At 29.5% G+C, this 15,558-nt stretch overlaps 1 protein-coding gene across 1 annotated transcript in view; it reads right to left on the reverse strand.

Moving 5' to 3' along the window:
- Nucleotides 1-14,880, reverse strand: part of LOC123298049 (tyrosine-protein kinase Btk29A-like) — a 75,161-nt gene extending 60,281 nt beyond the window's left edge. The window contains exons 1-3 of the mRNA XM_044879937.1: nt 14,702-14,880; nt 10,566-10,818; nt 4,988-5,353 (exon numbers count right to left, since the gene is read on the reverse strand). Of these exons, the coding sequence (XP_044735872.1) occupies nt 4,988-5,353; nt 10,566-10,818; nt 14,702-14,851 (769 nt within the window). The 5' untranslated portion in view covers nt 14,852-14,880. The remainder of the gene's footprint in view (nt 1-4,987; nt 5,354-10,565; nt 10,819-14,701) is intronic.
- Between the last annotated feature and the right edge of the window lie 678 nt (nt 14,881-15,558).

Genomic DNA, 15,558 nt, shown 5'->3' on the forward strand with positions numbered 1-15,558 from the left:
ATAGATAATTGTATTTTAAAAAAGTTTTAAAAAAAATGGATTCATCCAAGAGGAGAGAAACAAATTAATTAAAAATTAAAATAAAAACAAACAAATTGCATGTGCTATTTCTAAATTAAAACAATAGAACAATATATTTATTATTTATTATTATTTAAAGGACGAATCAAATCCTGAAAATATTTCTAATTTATTTATGTAAAAATGCTTATTATTATTATAATAACATTGGCCATACGTTGTTTAGTCTACGAAAAAAATTTATTGATAAGGTTATAAATTAAAAATTAAAAAACACGTACGAATAATTTTTAGTTTATTTTTTATAAATTCTTTCTTTGTAGTTCTTACATTCCGGGTATTTTGCAAGCACTATCCCGTTATGGACTGCCAGTATAGTGCCGCTGTACTCTAAGGGAATTATAATTACGTAATAAATTACAGCCATTTTCTACTGCAAGTAATGGCGTTTTAGAAGTAAAGTACCTTATGTATTAAGTACGTAAAACTCGAGTTTTACGTACTTAATACTACTAGCAGGAAAAAAGGCGCCTATCTGGAAAAAGGCCATATCTAGTCCTTTCAGTCGTTGTCTTACCATTAAGTACATAGACTGAACATCGCCTATCTTTCCCTACAGTGGAAGCGTGCCAAGATTCTGAGGTAATTGCTTAGGTCAGCTGGGGACATTAAAAAGGCTCAACTAATTCTACTGAAAACTCTTTCAGTTCTTAAATACACGATTACGCGTCGAATAAGCCCAGTCACGTGTTAATGTCAGAACTGATTCGCGAGATAATCGAGGTGAAAGAATCCGAACGAACACACGAACATACGTACGTATACACACCCGAGAGACATCACATTGAAAGGGTTTGATTTGGATATTGCGGCCTTGAAACCGCGAAAATATGTAAAACTGAGATTTTTCAACATCGGCTCGATTATATTAACTTCCTCTGGGAAGTTAATGAAACGATATATAAGTTATAACTGTTTCCAAGAGCCGCACTAAAATGGTGCTGCATGCAACGAAAAGCACAATTTGATTGTAACCCTTCGAATTATTAACGATAAAATATTTAATTATCCTAACCTAATTGTGACTTAATATTAAATTTTTTGTTCTGATAGCCTGTATACAAGATTTTCTAATATTTCGGGAAAAATTCCAATGTCCTTAATTTGTTATTTAAATATTCATCGCATACAAATCATGAATAAAGATAATAAAGATAATAATTTATGTAAATCCAAAAAATATATAATTTATTCATTTTTCATCTATGTTATTAGTTTTCGTAAACAAACAATTTATATTGAAAATAAATATTCCATCAGAAATTAATTTTCTAATACAAAATGGTATGGAAACCAAGTTGTTACGTAATCGATTTGATTTTCGTTTTGATTTCTGAAAAGTCCAATAGTTTTTTCACAAATTTCAAATAAGGGTTCATAAAAATGAATATTTTTGAATAAATTAGTATCATAGAAATACTCTTCTAAACTCCTCTAAAGAAATTCAAAGTAGAAACAAAGTTACAGCCCATATACGCGAAACGGTACTTGGGTATGTTTCGAATCGGGTTCTATACAAAGCGACACCCGGCAAAGAAAACTTTAAACGTGTTTTTTCTTGAAACTATGTTTAACAAACTGGTTCACTATTTTCCTCGTAGTCTACGCGACTGATCTTTAAAAATCAAAAAACCTCTAAGAAATTAGAAAATCACAACTTCTTTTTTTGTACAGGAGTAAATTCACCCCAAAAGATGGTGTTCTTGAAATTTTTAGAAAAACGTGTATTCAAACCATAAAAATAATAAAAATTAACTTTTTCAAGACTATTATCTAGTTTTGAGTCTCAAGACAAGCAAAATGTCCCACCAACTCAAATGCACTTTTTGGAAAACGGTCTCTACAGTGGTAAAAAGGGATCAAAAGTGGCAAAAAAAATCCTCTTTAACTTTAGGGCATGTAATAATAGCATACAAAAATTCATATTAATAAATATAAAGTTTTTCTTAAAATTTAAAAAAAAAATGACGTCTTCTTAAGTGAATTTTCTAATATCACCAAACATGTTTTTGATTGAAGTATTTCGAAATTCATACCTTATATGGGACACATACAAATTATCACTTAATTGTTAACGACTTTTATTGTTTGTATAATATTGTAGCAAAATTTTACGACTAAATTCTTCCTAATTTAATTAAATATGTAAACGAAATTTACTTTGTACAATTTTATCGTGTGGTTTCATATAGTAAGCTCTAAGGTACTCTTAGTGAACAAATATGCTTCAAGTGTTCTGTATACAATAGCTTAAGGTAAGTAAATTATAATGCGTACTTTATAAACAAAGCTGGGCATTGTGCATTTTAAAACAGTATGTCTTGTATATTTTTAAAGAAAGTTAAGATAAACATTTTTCTTAAAAATCAAGTAAAAAGTAGAAAATCTCTATCTCTATATATTATAAATGCAAAAGTAAGCATGTTTGTTTGTTTGTTACGCTTCCACGCTAAAACTAGCGAATGGTTTTTAATGAAACTGTACAGCAATATAATAATACTTCAGAATAACACATGAGATATAATTTATAAAGATATATTAATAAAAAATTTAAAAATTAATTCAATTTGACATTTGACATTACCATAAATTACATATTTCTGTAAAAATAGTCAATATGAAATATTTCACTCAATGAATAATTAGACTTTTATACTATTAAAAAAATAGAAAACCATACATATATTTTACCTGTGTAAAACAATCTTTACCATTATTTCGAGTTTTATAGAAAGGGGATAAGCGAGAGCAATCTTTATCAATCTTTACTTTTAAACCCAGCGAAGCGGGTGGGTATCACTCTAGTAATTTATAAATCTAATAATAAATTAATAAATAATAAAAAAAATCCGACTGCGTTTAATAAAAACTGAAAAGAAAAAGCAAGTCTAGTAGTTTGCATAGCGATTTTAACTGTCGGGATCCATTGTTGTGAAGATTTGAGCCAGTCTAGATTTTAATGGGTCCCAACTATTAAAGTCGCTATGCAAACTACTGGACTTGTTTTTAACTTTTCATTTTTTATTTAACGCAATTGAATTATTTGATTTTTTAAATCAAATGTTGTCTGGTGGTCGCCATATTGAATTTTAGTTACTGTCATATCTTTAGTGACCGTCATCAACATCGGTCCACGCGTTTGGTCTCTAGTGTGTTACAAAGGAACATGCTAGATGTAAGTCTTTATATACATATCATGCCTCAAGCTTTTACGAATAGTCGGGTATGAGTGATTCATAGATAAAATTATTTTCTACTTTTTAGTACAATAAAAGCTTGTCCCTTAAAAAGTATTTTTTATTGAAATTTTTATTTAAACTAAAAAGATGTATATAAGCGATGGGAAAATCAAAAAGCGACAGCCTTACCATGCGTTGTCATTCAAACTAAATGTGCATGCAAAATTTCAGCTCAATCGGAAACCGGGAAGTGGATCAAATTTGACTAGCAATATTTGATTACAGACAGACAACGGGACATGTGAAACTAAATAAAAGCTTAAAATATCTTACTTATCCAAATTAGAAAAAAGGCATTAGCATTTTTGTACAACATATTCATATACTTAAAACTGTGGGATAAATGATTTAAAATTTAAAAATAAAGAATAATTCAAGAAAAAAATTCTTATTTTTCTCAGATATTAAGATAAACTTTTTTCTTGTTTTTCTTAAAAGTAAGCCCAGCTCTGCATATAAATGCTCATTTTCATTTGAGTATATTATTTGTAGAATTTTGGATGTACACATAAGATCATACAGCTCAAAAATTATAACGTGGAAAATCTTTTGTCATAATAAACCGTTTGTATTGCGCAATTATGATCTAGGCTAGATCATCTTAGAGACAGAGCAAAGAAAGTAATGTATAAAAAGTGCTTTATCCCAAAGCAACATCTGAGAAAACATTTGTGGCACCAATGTTATTTAATAATTTACAAGTTTTCCAGAAATTTTTTTGTTTTCTATAACTATAAAAAAATGTCAAATAAGTGATGAATTTACTGATCCTAAAAATGTAACCTCATAATGACGCTTGACGACGCTGGCTTTGAGCTCATTCGAATCGCAAACCTACGTATGGACATATTTGTTCGTATTTCATGTATATGTTGAGTGTGTAGTCATGGTACAGACATTCAAATCGACGTCAGTGCTTGCAGTGGATAATTTTAACGTTAAAAGTGCTGTTATGACTAATTTTCAATTCTTTACATGTAAATGGTATAGTAAATGTCAAATTTGTGCATTAGAAATTGTGAAAATAAGAGACGAAATTGCATAAATAATATTTTTTGAATGTAAATTAACATAATTCCTTATTTAAATTTGTTAGAAAATAATATTAAATTTTAAATGTAACTCGTATATACAACCCATAGATTTATATATCAATCCATACAATTATATTCATAAAGTAGTGCATCGTTACCATGAAAACGCTTGAAATAAAACTCATTCACGATGCCTTTTTGGTATGATGTATGGAGTAAGCGTCCTTCTGCTAAAATATTTGAACTGTAATATACCCGGAATATATTACCACATTTTATTTATTTATACAGGATGTTTAGGTATAAAATACTGATATCCATTTTTCATTGTACATATTAGAATTCAACCCGAATTTATGATTTATACTTTATATCATAGGTCATCCTGCTATTTTTGTGAAAATTATTAATGAATATTTTATGTAGACGTATTGTTTATTCAACCGCGGATCTAAATAGGCCAATTGAGGCTATTAAGCTCAAGAAAGTAATGATTTATTATTATAAGTAATTAGCAAATAACTTGCATGCTCTAGTGCTTATCTATAAGCAGAGTAAGCCGTATTATGCAAAAACAAATCGATACATTAATTAGCATAAGATATTAATAATAGTAGATCGATTTTCACTTACCTATTACTTTAAGATGTGCAGATATTGGAGTCGTTGAGGCCGATTTTGGTAAATCCGATGACGTGTACCGTATTTTTGATGGTGAAGGTGATGGTATTAATAAAGTTGACTTCTCCACACTAAGCGTATCGCCACCACCGCCAACTGTATTTACAATTGGCGAATTGGCTATAGTTATATGTGGCGATGAGCTACCAGACGATGTTGTTGTAAACAATGTGGTATTGGCTACTGGTGGCCACGGTGAACACTGGCCACAACCAGGAGCTGTTCGAGATGATCGTCGACAACAGCCCCAACGTTTACCAGTCCACAATCCTAAATGGAAGCGTGTATGTGGTGGTACTGTAGCACGAACGGCGCAGACTTGAAACAAAAAAAAAAAACACAAATTAAAATTAATATAGTTGAATTTGTTAAAAATATTAACTCAAAAGATGAAAGAGACGGGTTAAAAAATTTTGCAACCATAAGCATTTTAAAAATTTAGCGCCTGTAAAATAACGATGAAAAAAAGGAGGTTATCAATTCGATTATCTTTTTTTCAACGAGCATTTCTTGTATATATACTTATCAGCAATCTCGGAAACAGCTCCAACGAAAAATGAAAATTAGTATGCAGGGGGTTTTTGAGGCGAAAAATAGATCAAGTTAGGTTTCATTTTAAAAAATGTCGTTTTTCCGTGTTTTCAGGAAAAACTGAAACATTAAAAAATATAACTCTTCCTGCCATCTATAGTCGACGAAATAAAGTACATTACCGGGATATTTAAATTGGTATTTGTTTGGAGAAATTTTAAATAGTTCTTAAACTTTTGTTCTATCTTTTATGGTTTAAAAAGTGGATTCTCCAGACCCGAGATCTTATTCTTATGTTGCTCATTTACGAACTAAAATCTCTTTTCATTTTCATTGTCGAGTTATCGTGAAGACCAACACACAGAAACAGAAAAACTATTTACAAACAAGTGAAAACAAACAATTGACTGAGTTAATTGTTGAAATATCATGTAGAGACAGTGTTGATTATGGAATCGTTTGTTTTTTCATGTCATGAAGGTAGAGATTACCAGCCATGCATACATGTCTCACACACATGACTGATATTCCCATATAATACATACTATACAATGTTCGAACCTAATTTGCGCCCTCACGGGTAAACAGAGATGTTTTCGAAAAAATGTTTTAAACAAAATTTGTTCATTTTTTTATAAGGAACATTTATTATATTTAAACTTTGCTTTTATCTCTAACGGTTTACAAGATGGGTCCTACGAACCCAAGAGTCAATTGACCTATGTTGCTCATTTACGAATTTGATCTCACTTTTTATTTCCTGAGCACGCTGTCAAAATTTCAACTTGATATCTTTTTTCATTTTTGTGTTACCGTGATTACAGACGGACAGACGACAGACAGACAACCAGAAATGGACTAATAAAGTAATTTTATGAAAACTTATACCAAAATTTTGTTACAGCGTCAATATTGTTAAGCGATACAAACTTGGGACTAAACTTAGTATACCTTGTTATATTTCATATACATGGTATAAAAATAGAACAATAATTGACTTAAGACGTAATTTTTCGTAAGTAAGTAAGAAATGATTGATAGAAATATTCATTTCAAAATTCTTTTATACTTTTCTTTGTATATTGTAAGCATTATTATTAAATAACAAAAAAACGGAAAGTGGTTTCGCGCTGAAACTACCTTAATAATAATCTGTAATATTAAACAGTGTTTTTTTGCTTTATAAGATTTACATTACTTTCTTTAACATTATTGTGCGTATAATATAATAGCGTGATCAAATTAACTTTTTGAACAATTTAATTCTGAGTTCGGAGAAAAAAATTGAATTTAGTAGATCATTATGATACAAATTGAGGAAACTAAAATCCAACATTTTTTGATGGTCGGAAGGGGTCCAAAAAAAATGGTAAAGTGGCCTAATCCGGTCTTTCGCGTCAGACACCGTCGGATTGAGTTAAAAATAAAAAAGTGTTTAATAAGCTTAGGCGCCGTAAAAAGGCGAAAAGAATGAGCTGCGAATGAACCCGATTGGTCCATCGATGTCCCCACAAATTGCAAAAAACCATCGATTTTGCTCGAAAGTTCAAAACTTCATAGCTCTTGTTGTTTTAAAGATTCAAAGCTGAGATTTAAATGGATTGTAGCTTTTGTACCCATGAAGTATCACACACAATTTCAGCAAGATCGAATGTATACTTTTTGCAAACCGCAGCTGAATGCAAAAAACAGGACTTTTGTAAAATGGCCCTAAAAAAGTTGTGGTGCGGTAACGCGCTATTTTTTTTACGCGAGCATATGCTTCAATAGTTAAAGTAATACCTACTAAAGTGCCAACCTCTCATCTTTAGTAAAAGTTACTAAAATATTAATTTTAAATTACTATTATTTTAAATTATAACATTAAAAATAGGATGGAAGTAATGGGAGCAATTATTAAGAGACAGAAGTTATGTGACATTATAGTCTTAATAATTGCTCCCATTACTTCCATCCTATTTTTAATGTTATAATTTAAAATAATAGTAATTTAAAATTAATATTTTAGTAACTTTTACTAAAGATGAGAGGTTGGCACTTTAGTAGGTATTACTTTAACTATTGAAGCATATGCTCGCGTAAAAAAAATAGCGCGTTACCGCACCACAACTTTTTTAGGGCCATTTTACAAAAGTCCTGTTTTTTGCGTTCAGCTGCGGTTTGCAAAAAGTATACATTCGATCTTGCTGAAATTGTGTGTGATACTTCATGGGTACAAAAGCTACAATCCATTTAAATCTCAGCTTTGAATCTTTAAAACAACAAGAGCTATGAAGTTTTGAACTTTCGAGCAAAATCGATGGTTTTTTGCAATTTGTGGGGACATCGATGGACCAATCGGGTTCATTCGCAGCTCATTCTTTTCGCCTTTTTACGGCGCCTAAGCTTATTAAACACTTTTTTATTTTTAACTCAATCCGACGGTGTCTGACGCGAAAGACCGGATTAGGCCACTTTACCATTTTTTTTGGACCCCTTCCGACCATCAAAAAATGTTGGATTTTAGTTTCCTCAATTTGTATCATAATGATCTACTAAATTCAATTTTTTTCTCCGAACTCAGAATTATCTAAAAATTGACGCCATTTTTTTTTAATTTGATCACACTATAATACGTGATTACGTGATTAAAATATCAAATGAACGTATCATCCGGTAAGGAGATAGAATTCATAAAAAAGACTTATATACTTAGTTTTCTTGTTCTTGTAACAGGAAAGTGATTTGTTGTCTGCATACGAAATATTATTTTATCCATACATTTGTGAATATTAAAATTCATCAAATGAAACAGGAATAAGACGTAATGACTTATCAATGCATCTGTTTATGTTTAGTTCAATCAACACTTTTTTAACGCTCCGACACAAAAAGAGGAGTGTTTTAAGTTTGATACATTGTAGCTCCTAAAAGGGTGAACCGATTTTGATAAGGGCTTTTTTTGAAAGGTGATCGAAATCTTAGCTATTGGTTTAGCCGGCAAGTTCATATTAGCCTTTTTCCTCTGAAGATTAAAAAAAGATACTCTAGATGGCAGGATATATTTGTACCCCCCCCCCCTAGTGTTGCCATCCAGCAGATCTTTTTTTAAGTAAAAATGCTTTTTTTAAGTAATGTGTTAATTAGCCTTTTCTGAGTAAAAAGGCTAATTAAAACATTATATTTTTTAAATAATACTAATAAAAATTTTTAACTAACTACATAAGACAAATTATAAACATTATCCTATTATCATTAAATCCGGACATACAATAATTAACAATTCCAGGCCTTTTTCCTCTGAAGATTAAAAAAAGATCCGCTAGATGGCAACACTACGAGGGGGGGGGGTTGTACAAATATATCCTGTCATCTAGAGGATCTTTTTTTAATCTTCGTAAGAAAAAGGCTAATTGGTGAAATGTAGAATTAATGGTCGTAAAATACATGTGATAACGTAAAATACGTGTGATAAATGTACCAGATGCGTTTTCAGCACATATAAAATTGCAAAAGTTATAAACAAAGAAAGATGCAAAAAATATTCCGTTTTTCGCCAATATTTGATAAAATATTAATATTTAAGAAATTTTAAAAAAATATTCTCAAAGAGCAGGAAATTTCCACTTAAAAAATCCCTCTCTCGAAAGTCTATCTCCATTATCTTATCTTATATATTTAAACGAGCAATTCTTATATGTATCAGCAATCTCGGAAACGGCTCCAACGATTTTCATGAAAATAAGTATGTCTGGGGATTTTGAGACGAAAAATCGACCTAGCTAGGTTTCGTTTTCAAAAAATTTCGTTGTATCAATGTTTTCAGGTAAAGCTAAAACAAACTGCAAAATACGACTCTTTTTCTGACATCTATTGGTGTTTGTCGTAGTTAAATAAAGTACATTACCGGGACATTCAAATTGATGTATTTGTGTGGAGACATTTTAAACGGTTCTAATATTAGTGATAAAATTTATGTCTTTCTAACTCAAAAAATACCGAGCAAAAAATCGGTCATCCAGGTACTTTAATTAAAATTAACACTTTAATTTAAATTAACACTGAAAATAGGTCTTTTTGATCATATTTTAATTGTTGTAATATGGTCAAAAACGAGTATCTCACACTAAATAATTTTTTTAATTTAAACTAAAAACAAGTGAAAACAAACAATTGGCTGAGTTAATTGTTAAAATATCATGTATAGACTGTGTTGATTACGAAATCGTTTGTTTTTTTGATGTCATGTAAGTAAAGAAATATAGCCACTCTTAGATAGCCACACAGAACTGATTTTCAATAATAATACATACTATATAATTTGCGTCTGATTTGCTTCCCTCAAGGGTAAACAGTGATGTTTACGAAAAAAATATTTCAAACAAAAGTGATTTATTTTTTTATAAGGAACATTTTTTACATTTAAACTTTTATTCTATCTCTAACGGTTTACAAAATGGGTCCTACCCAAGACCCAAGACTCAGTTGACGTTTGTTGCTCATTTACGAACTTGACCTCACTTTTTACGTCCTCAGCACGCTATAAAAATTTCAGCTTGATATCTTTTTTTGTTTTTAAGTTCTCGTGTTGACGGACAGACAACCGAAAATGGGAAACAACTGTTGACAGAAACTTGGGACTAAACTTAATATATCTTGATATATTTCATATATACATGGTATAAAAACGGTTCTGTCACATTTTTCTAGACAGAATCCCGAATCCAAGGAGCTATCAAACGTACTTTTACGAACATTATTTCTATATTTCACCAATTTGAATTTGTTGACTTAACTATATCTTTCAAGAAAAATTATTGAGTTTGGGGAGATTTCCAAGGAAAAATCGAATTTTTCAACGTTTTAAGGTCATTACTCATTTCTCATAGTATCTAAGAAGTATATTGGAGCTGTCATTTGCCAATTACCTATATTAGGACTGAACAGCTAGGCAAAAATTTTTTACGTTTATCATAAAAAAAGGAAGCAAAAATAAAAATCGTAATTAAATTTTCAATACCTGTTCGTAAAGCTCGAATCCACTCGGTCCGTGTATCTTCTTTAGACGGAATCAAATACAAAGTATATTCAGGACCTGCTGATTCTTCGGTATACGTTATTTGAAATGGATATCCTTGTGGTATCGTACCAGACGATATTAAAATAGAATCACTTGATGGATTACCAGGCACTGGTGATCCGTTTAATTCAAGCACTGCAGCCTCAACAATTCGTACGCCAGACAAATCGACACGACCTCTTTCCTTACGTTTCTGAAAACAAACAAAAATATATGTTATACACAAAATACAAAATGATAAATATTATATTATACCAAGAATCAGACATACTAAATTTTCGTTGTGTGCTCGAAAAAAACGGTTTTGCTTATTAACACTACAGTTTAAATACTTTATTAGAAATTATTTCTATTTGGGAATTATATTAAAAATAAAATATTGTATCTGAAGAATAACTTCCGTAATAATAAATCAAAAATTTGAATTGATAAACAATAATAGCCCTAAAACCTTCCTTTTGCAATTCCGAGAATTTTCGATTGATCTACTTTTCATTATACTCTAAAAACTGGGAATTGAGCATATGAATGATTTTAGAAATAATGAAGGTCGTATATTTTTATTGAAAGAGATATTTTAAAAATTTTATAATTTTGAAAATTTTCAATAAAATTGGCGTATATCAAGAAATTTGAGAAAAACTAACTCATGGTTAACTTTTTATTTGAAGAATTTCACTTCTTTCAAGAACTTCTTGTGTGTTCAAAATATCATTGGTCCAGCGCCCGATCTAGCTATTTTGCTAAATATTTAGCTAGATATTTTGCTTTACATAACATATACGGGGTGATTTAAATGGACATATGCTTGAAACTCGATAAATAAATTTAATCGAAGAAAATTCTTCAAACGAAAAATTTTAGTTTCAAAGAGGCACATCTTATGCCGGCATCGAATTCGATCTAAGTTTTGAGGTTAAATTAAAACCTCACTTTGATTCATAACTGACAAACATCAGAAGAACGCTTTAAATTAGAAAGTTGTTCTTTATAAATACGCAAACATTTTGTTGTTTGAAACATTTTTTTGTAGACCGAATATTTTAAACAGTAATTATGTTTAAACAGTTCCGGGAGATGGCCCGGCTCGCCGCCCCCTAGATAGGGCCGTGCATTGGTCACATTATTCTAAATAACAACGAAGAATAGAAGCTGGCCCTTCGGTTAATTTTTTCTTACTGTGTGGAAAATGTAGGTTTTTGACATACTGATCAAATATCTCAAAGGCTCTAAAATCGCACCTTGAGTTCCCGGCAAGGGTTCTAAGATCAAGATATTGTCGACTGAGAAAACATTTACAGGGTGTACCATAGCTAATATGGCTAATAGCTCGTTTTGTAAATAATCCATCAAAAAATAACTTTAACAAAAGTTGCAGCCGTTTGATGGGGGGACGTCATGTTCTGACATCAGATTGGACCTAGTTGTCCGGGTTGCTTTAGTAGTTAATTTAGATTCTAAAAGATAAAAAGTAGAAAAACACTTTAAATTAGGAAGTTGATCCTCATAAAAAACTAACATTTTTTATTTAAAACTTTTTTTCGAAAATCGTTAGCTTTCGGAAGGAATGCGACTTAAAAATATGTCAAAATTGCATTCAATTGAAAGAAAATACGCTCAAAGTTTATCGATAATTGTAGGTCAAAGTCATGGACACAGGCGAATGTCTTTTAATGCAGCCCTTGGCAATAGCATTTTTCTGTACCTTTCTTTACACACGTTTCCGACACACTTCTTCCGAAAGGTAACGATTTTCGAAAAAATATTATTTTTATTTATGAGGATCAACTTTCTAATTTAAAGTGTTATTCTATCTCTCACCTTTTAGAATCTAAATTGACTATTAAAAGCAATCCGAAGAACTAGATCCAATCTTACGCCAGAACACGATATCCCACGTATATCAACTCTTGAAACTTTTTTAAAGTTATTGTTTTATTGGTTAATTACAAAACGAGCTATTAAAATGGTCCACTCTGTATATATGCCACAATATGACAAAATATTGATCTTTGAAACCTTGTTGGAACTCGTGGATCATTTGGATATTTGTGCCATTGATTAATTTAAAATTTGATTAGTATGTCAAAACAAAGTTTTTACGTGATAAGAAAAAACTTAACCAAGGACCAGTTTCCATACCATTTGTGCGCGGTCCTTTATTTATATTAACCCAGTTATGAAATTTTCTAAGATAACGAAATTAAAATTAAATTATTATAGTCCAAATTTCGATTAAATTCTAGGCGAAAGCTTTTTGTCCCATAAAATTACAACATACTTATGAAAATTTCTTGAATATTATGAAAATTTATAAACGTTATTTAAATGATTGGACTTAAGATATTTGGAAAACACAAAAAGTAGAGTATTAGATTAATTTGACTCAAAGCCAAAAGTAAGCGAAATTCGTAGAGCTATCCCTTGCAATCTGTAGTTTTTCGTCAAGTGAAAATGCCTGTACTGTCGATATAAAAAAAATTTAAAGTCCAGCACACGGTAGAAATTTAACAGGTTCAAAAGTATAAAATTCTAAATCAAATTTAAAAATTACGTTGTTCTTTTGAAATTTTATTTAAACATGAATATATACTGAGAAAATGAAGCAAAATCATTTTTCATCATCTTTAAGGAGTCATATAGGACCGATTAGAAAAAGCAGTTAACTAAATTTGTTATTCTTACATAGCTGAAACTAGAAACCAACAAATTTAGCCAAAAACGACATAGATATAAACTACTAAAATTTCATTTTCGCAAAAAATATAAGCCATTTTTATAATTTCGACTTTCGTTATCCCTAAAATCTTTCATATATACTCATTTCCAAATTTTTAGAGCATAATGGAATATAGATAGGCCATTATTTTTTATAAATTCAAATCTTTGATTTATTCTCTCGGAAGTTATTCTTCATTGAAACAACATTTATATTTCCGAAATAGAAAGAATTTCTATTAAAGTATTAAAGCTCTAAATACGTCGCATTTTTTAAATAATATCTTAAAAATCATCAAAGCTCTAATATACAAGTAAAATTAAAAATTACAAATAGATAGAAAACTACTTAAAGCTTGCCAGAAAAAGGAAAAGAATTTCTATTTTCATTAACGACAAAATTTTCAAGTTCATTACCCTTTAATATAACAAAACAGCAATATCTCACACCAAAAACACAAAATATCAGTCTTATAATATTTGCCATATGAATATTAAATTGATTTCAACATTGGCAAATAAAAAGGGAAAACAAATCGAAAATTTAACTGACAACACAGGAAATAGTCCAAAAAATTTTTTTTCACACAAAGATTTTCACAATATACAATATCACCCTTAATAGAATTAAATAATGGACGCGCCCCTGAACAGGCGCCTGTGTACTGATCATTGAAGTTAGAAAATAGTATGTATATACTTGGGATAGAAATTATCCTTAATAACGGTGCTATCCGCTTGCGTCGAGACGCTATGTACACCCTTTTTCATCACAAAAGGAATTAAAATTATAATAACAATTAATTCAAATAATTTTCATTTTTACTTTCGAGTGATGAGTGAATTTAAAAAATAAATCGAATTTCTAATATTTGTTTATTAGTTTTGAGTAAGTATTTTCGCGATTTTTCCGGTTGATTAAAAATCACTGCATTTTTGTCAACATATAAACAAATAATCAGAGATAGAAAATCGAGGACTATATTAAACAGTTACTAAAAATAATTTTTGATGTTCTTCAAAATTTCAGTGTATATGAGATTTATGTGTAGTGATCTTGAAAAATAAATTAAAATTTCACCGGAAATATCTGAAATAACTTGTCTACTAGTGTTAAAAAACCATCAACCTGGATTTAAACAAAATAATTTTTGTATGAGTGATTTGAGATTATTATTTAAAAATTTTGAATCGGAAAATTCGTGTTTGATAAAATTTTTCATAGCTCAAAATATAAATTAAAAACTATTTAAGAATTAAAAGCTTAGAAATTTTTGACACATATAATGGAAGTCATATGTGATGTATTACCAAAAACTTCTACAAATTTTCATGAAAATTCGTGTAAAATATCTTACCTCTCCTTCTATATCATAGTAAATCAGAGACGTTTTGGTTAGGACAAACCATCTTTGCTTATAATTAACAGGCGTAAATCTTTTTTTATTTTGAGACCGTTTAACCATTAAACATTGTAAAATCACATCATTTTTACCAAATTCAGCCATATTTTGGTTAAAAAAAATCACTTTACAAACTTTTTTTAAAACTTGAATATATTTTTTATTTTATTTAAAATAAGAATATGCCCGTAAATTATAATAAAATTATGCATGTTAATTGAAATTTTTTTTATTTTACTTAAATTACACAATTCATTATTAACACATTATTTTAAAATTAGAATTTTTACATGATATTGACATTTTTATCGAATGTCAACATGCATGTATAAACACGTGGCGAATTTGCGCCATTATGGAAAAGTGCAAACTTTTATTTTAATTCATTTTTCAATTTGAGAACAAATCTGTCAAAAATTTACTACTTTATAAATTTTTTTTAATTAGTCATACTAACTTCTTTACCGGAAGAGAAACTTTCATTTGTAAAATTTACCGTCTGAAACTAGCGCCTAAACATATTGTTCATTTTTTTTTTTTAAATCTTTAAATTCATGTATTTCATTTTATTATTTTGTTTTTTAATTAAAATACCAACTGCAAATTTTATTTAATAATATACTGCAATAAATTGTTTCGACTACGTCATAATTATTATATATATACATGTATTTTGTTTTTAAAATAAAATCCTTTATTCTTCTTCTTTATAATGTCTATTTTTCAATTGTTGTGTCTCTTCATATATACACGACAGTGATTGTGATCCATTTTCATATATTTTCAGAAAAATTATATTGCAAATATTTTTA

Source organism: Chrysoperla carnea, chromosome 4 (assembly GCF_905475395.1).
Source record: "Chrysoperla carnea chromosome 4, inChrCarn1.1, whole genome shotgun sequence".
NCBI lineage: Eukaryota > Metazoa > Arthropoda > Insecta > Neuroptera > Chrysopidae > Chrysoperla > Chrysoperla carnea.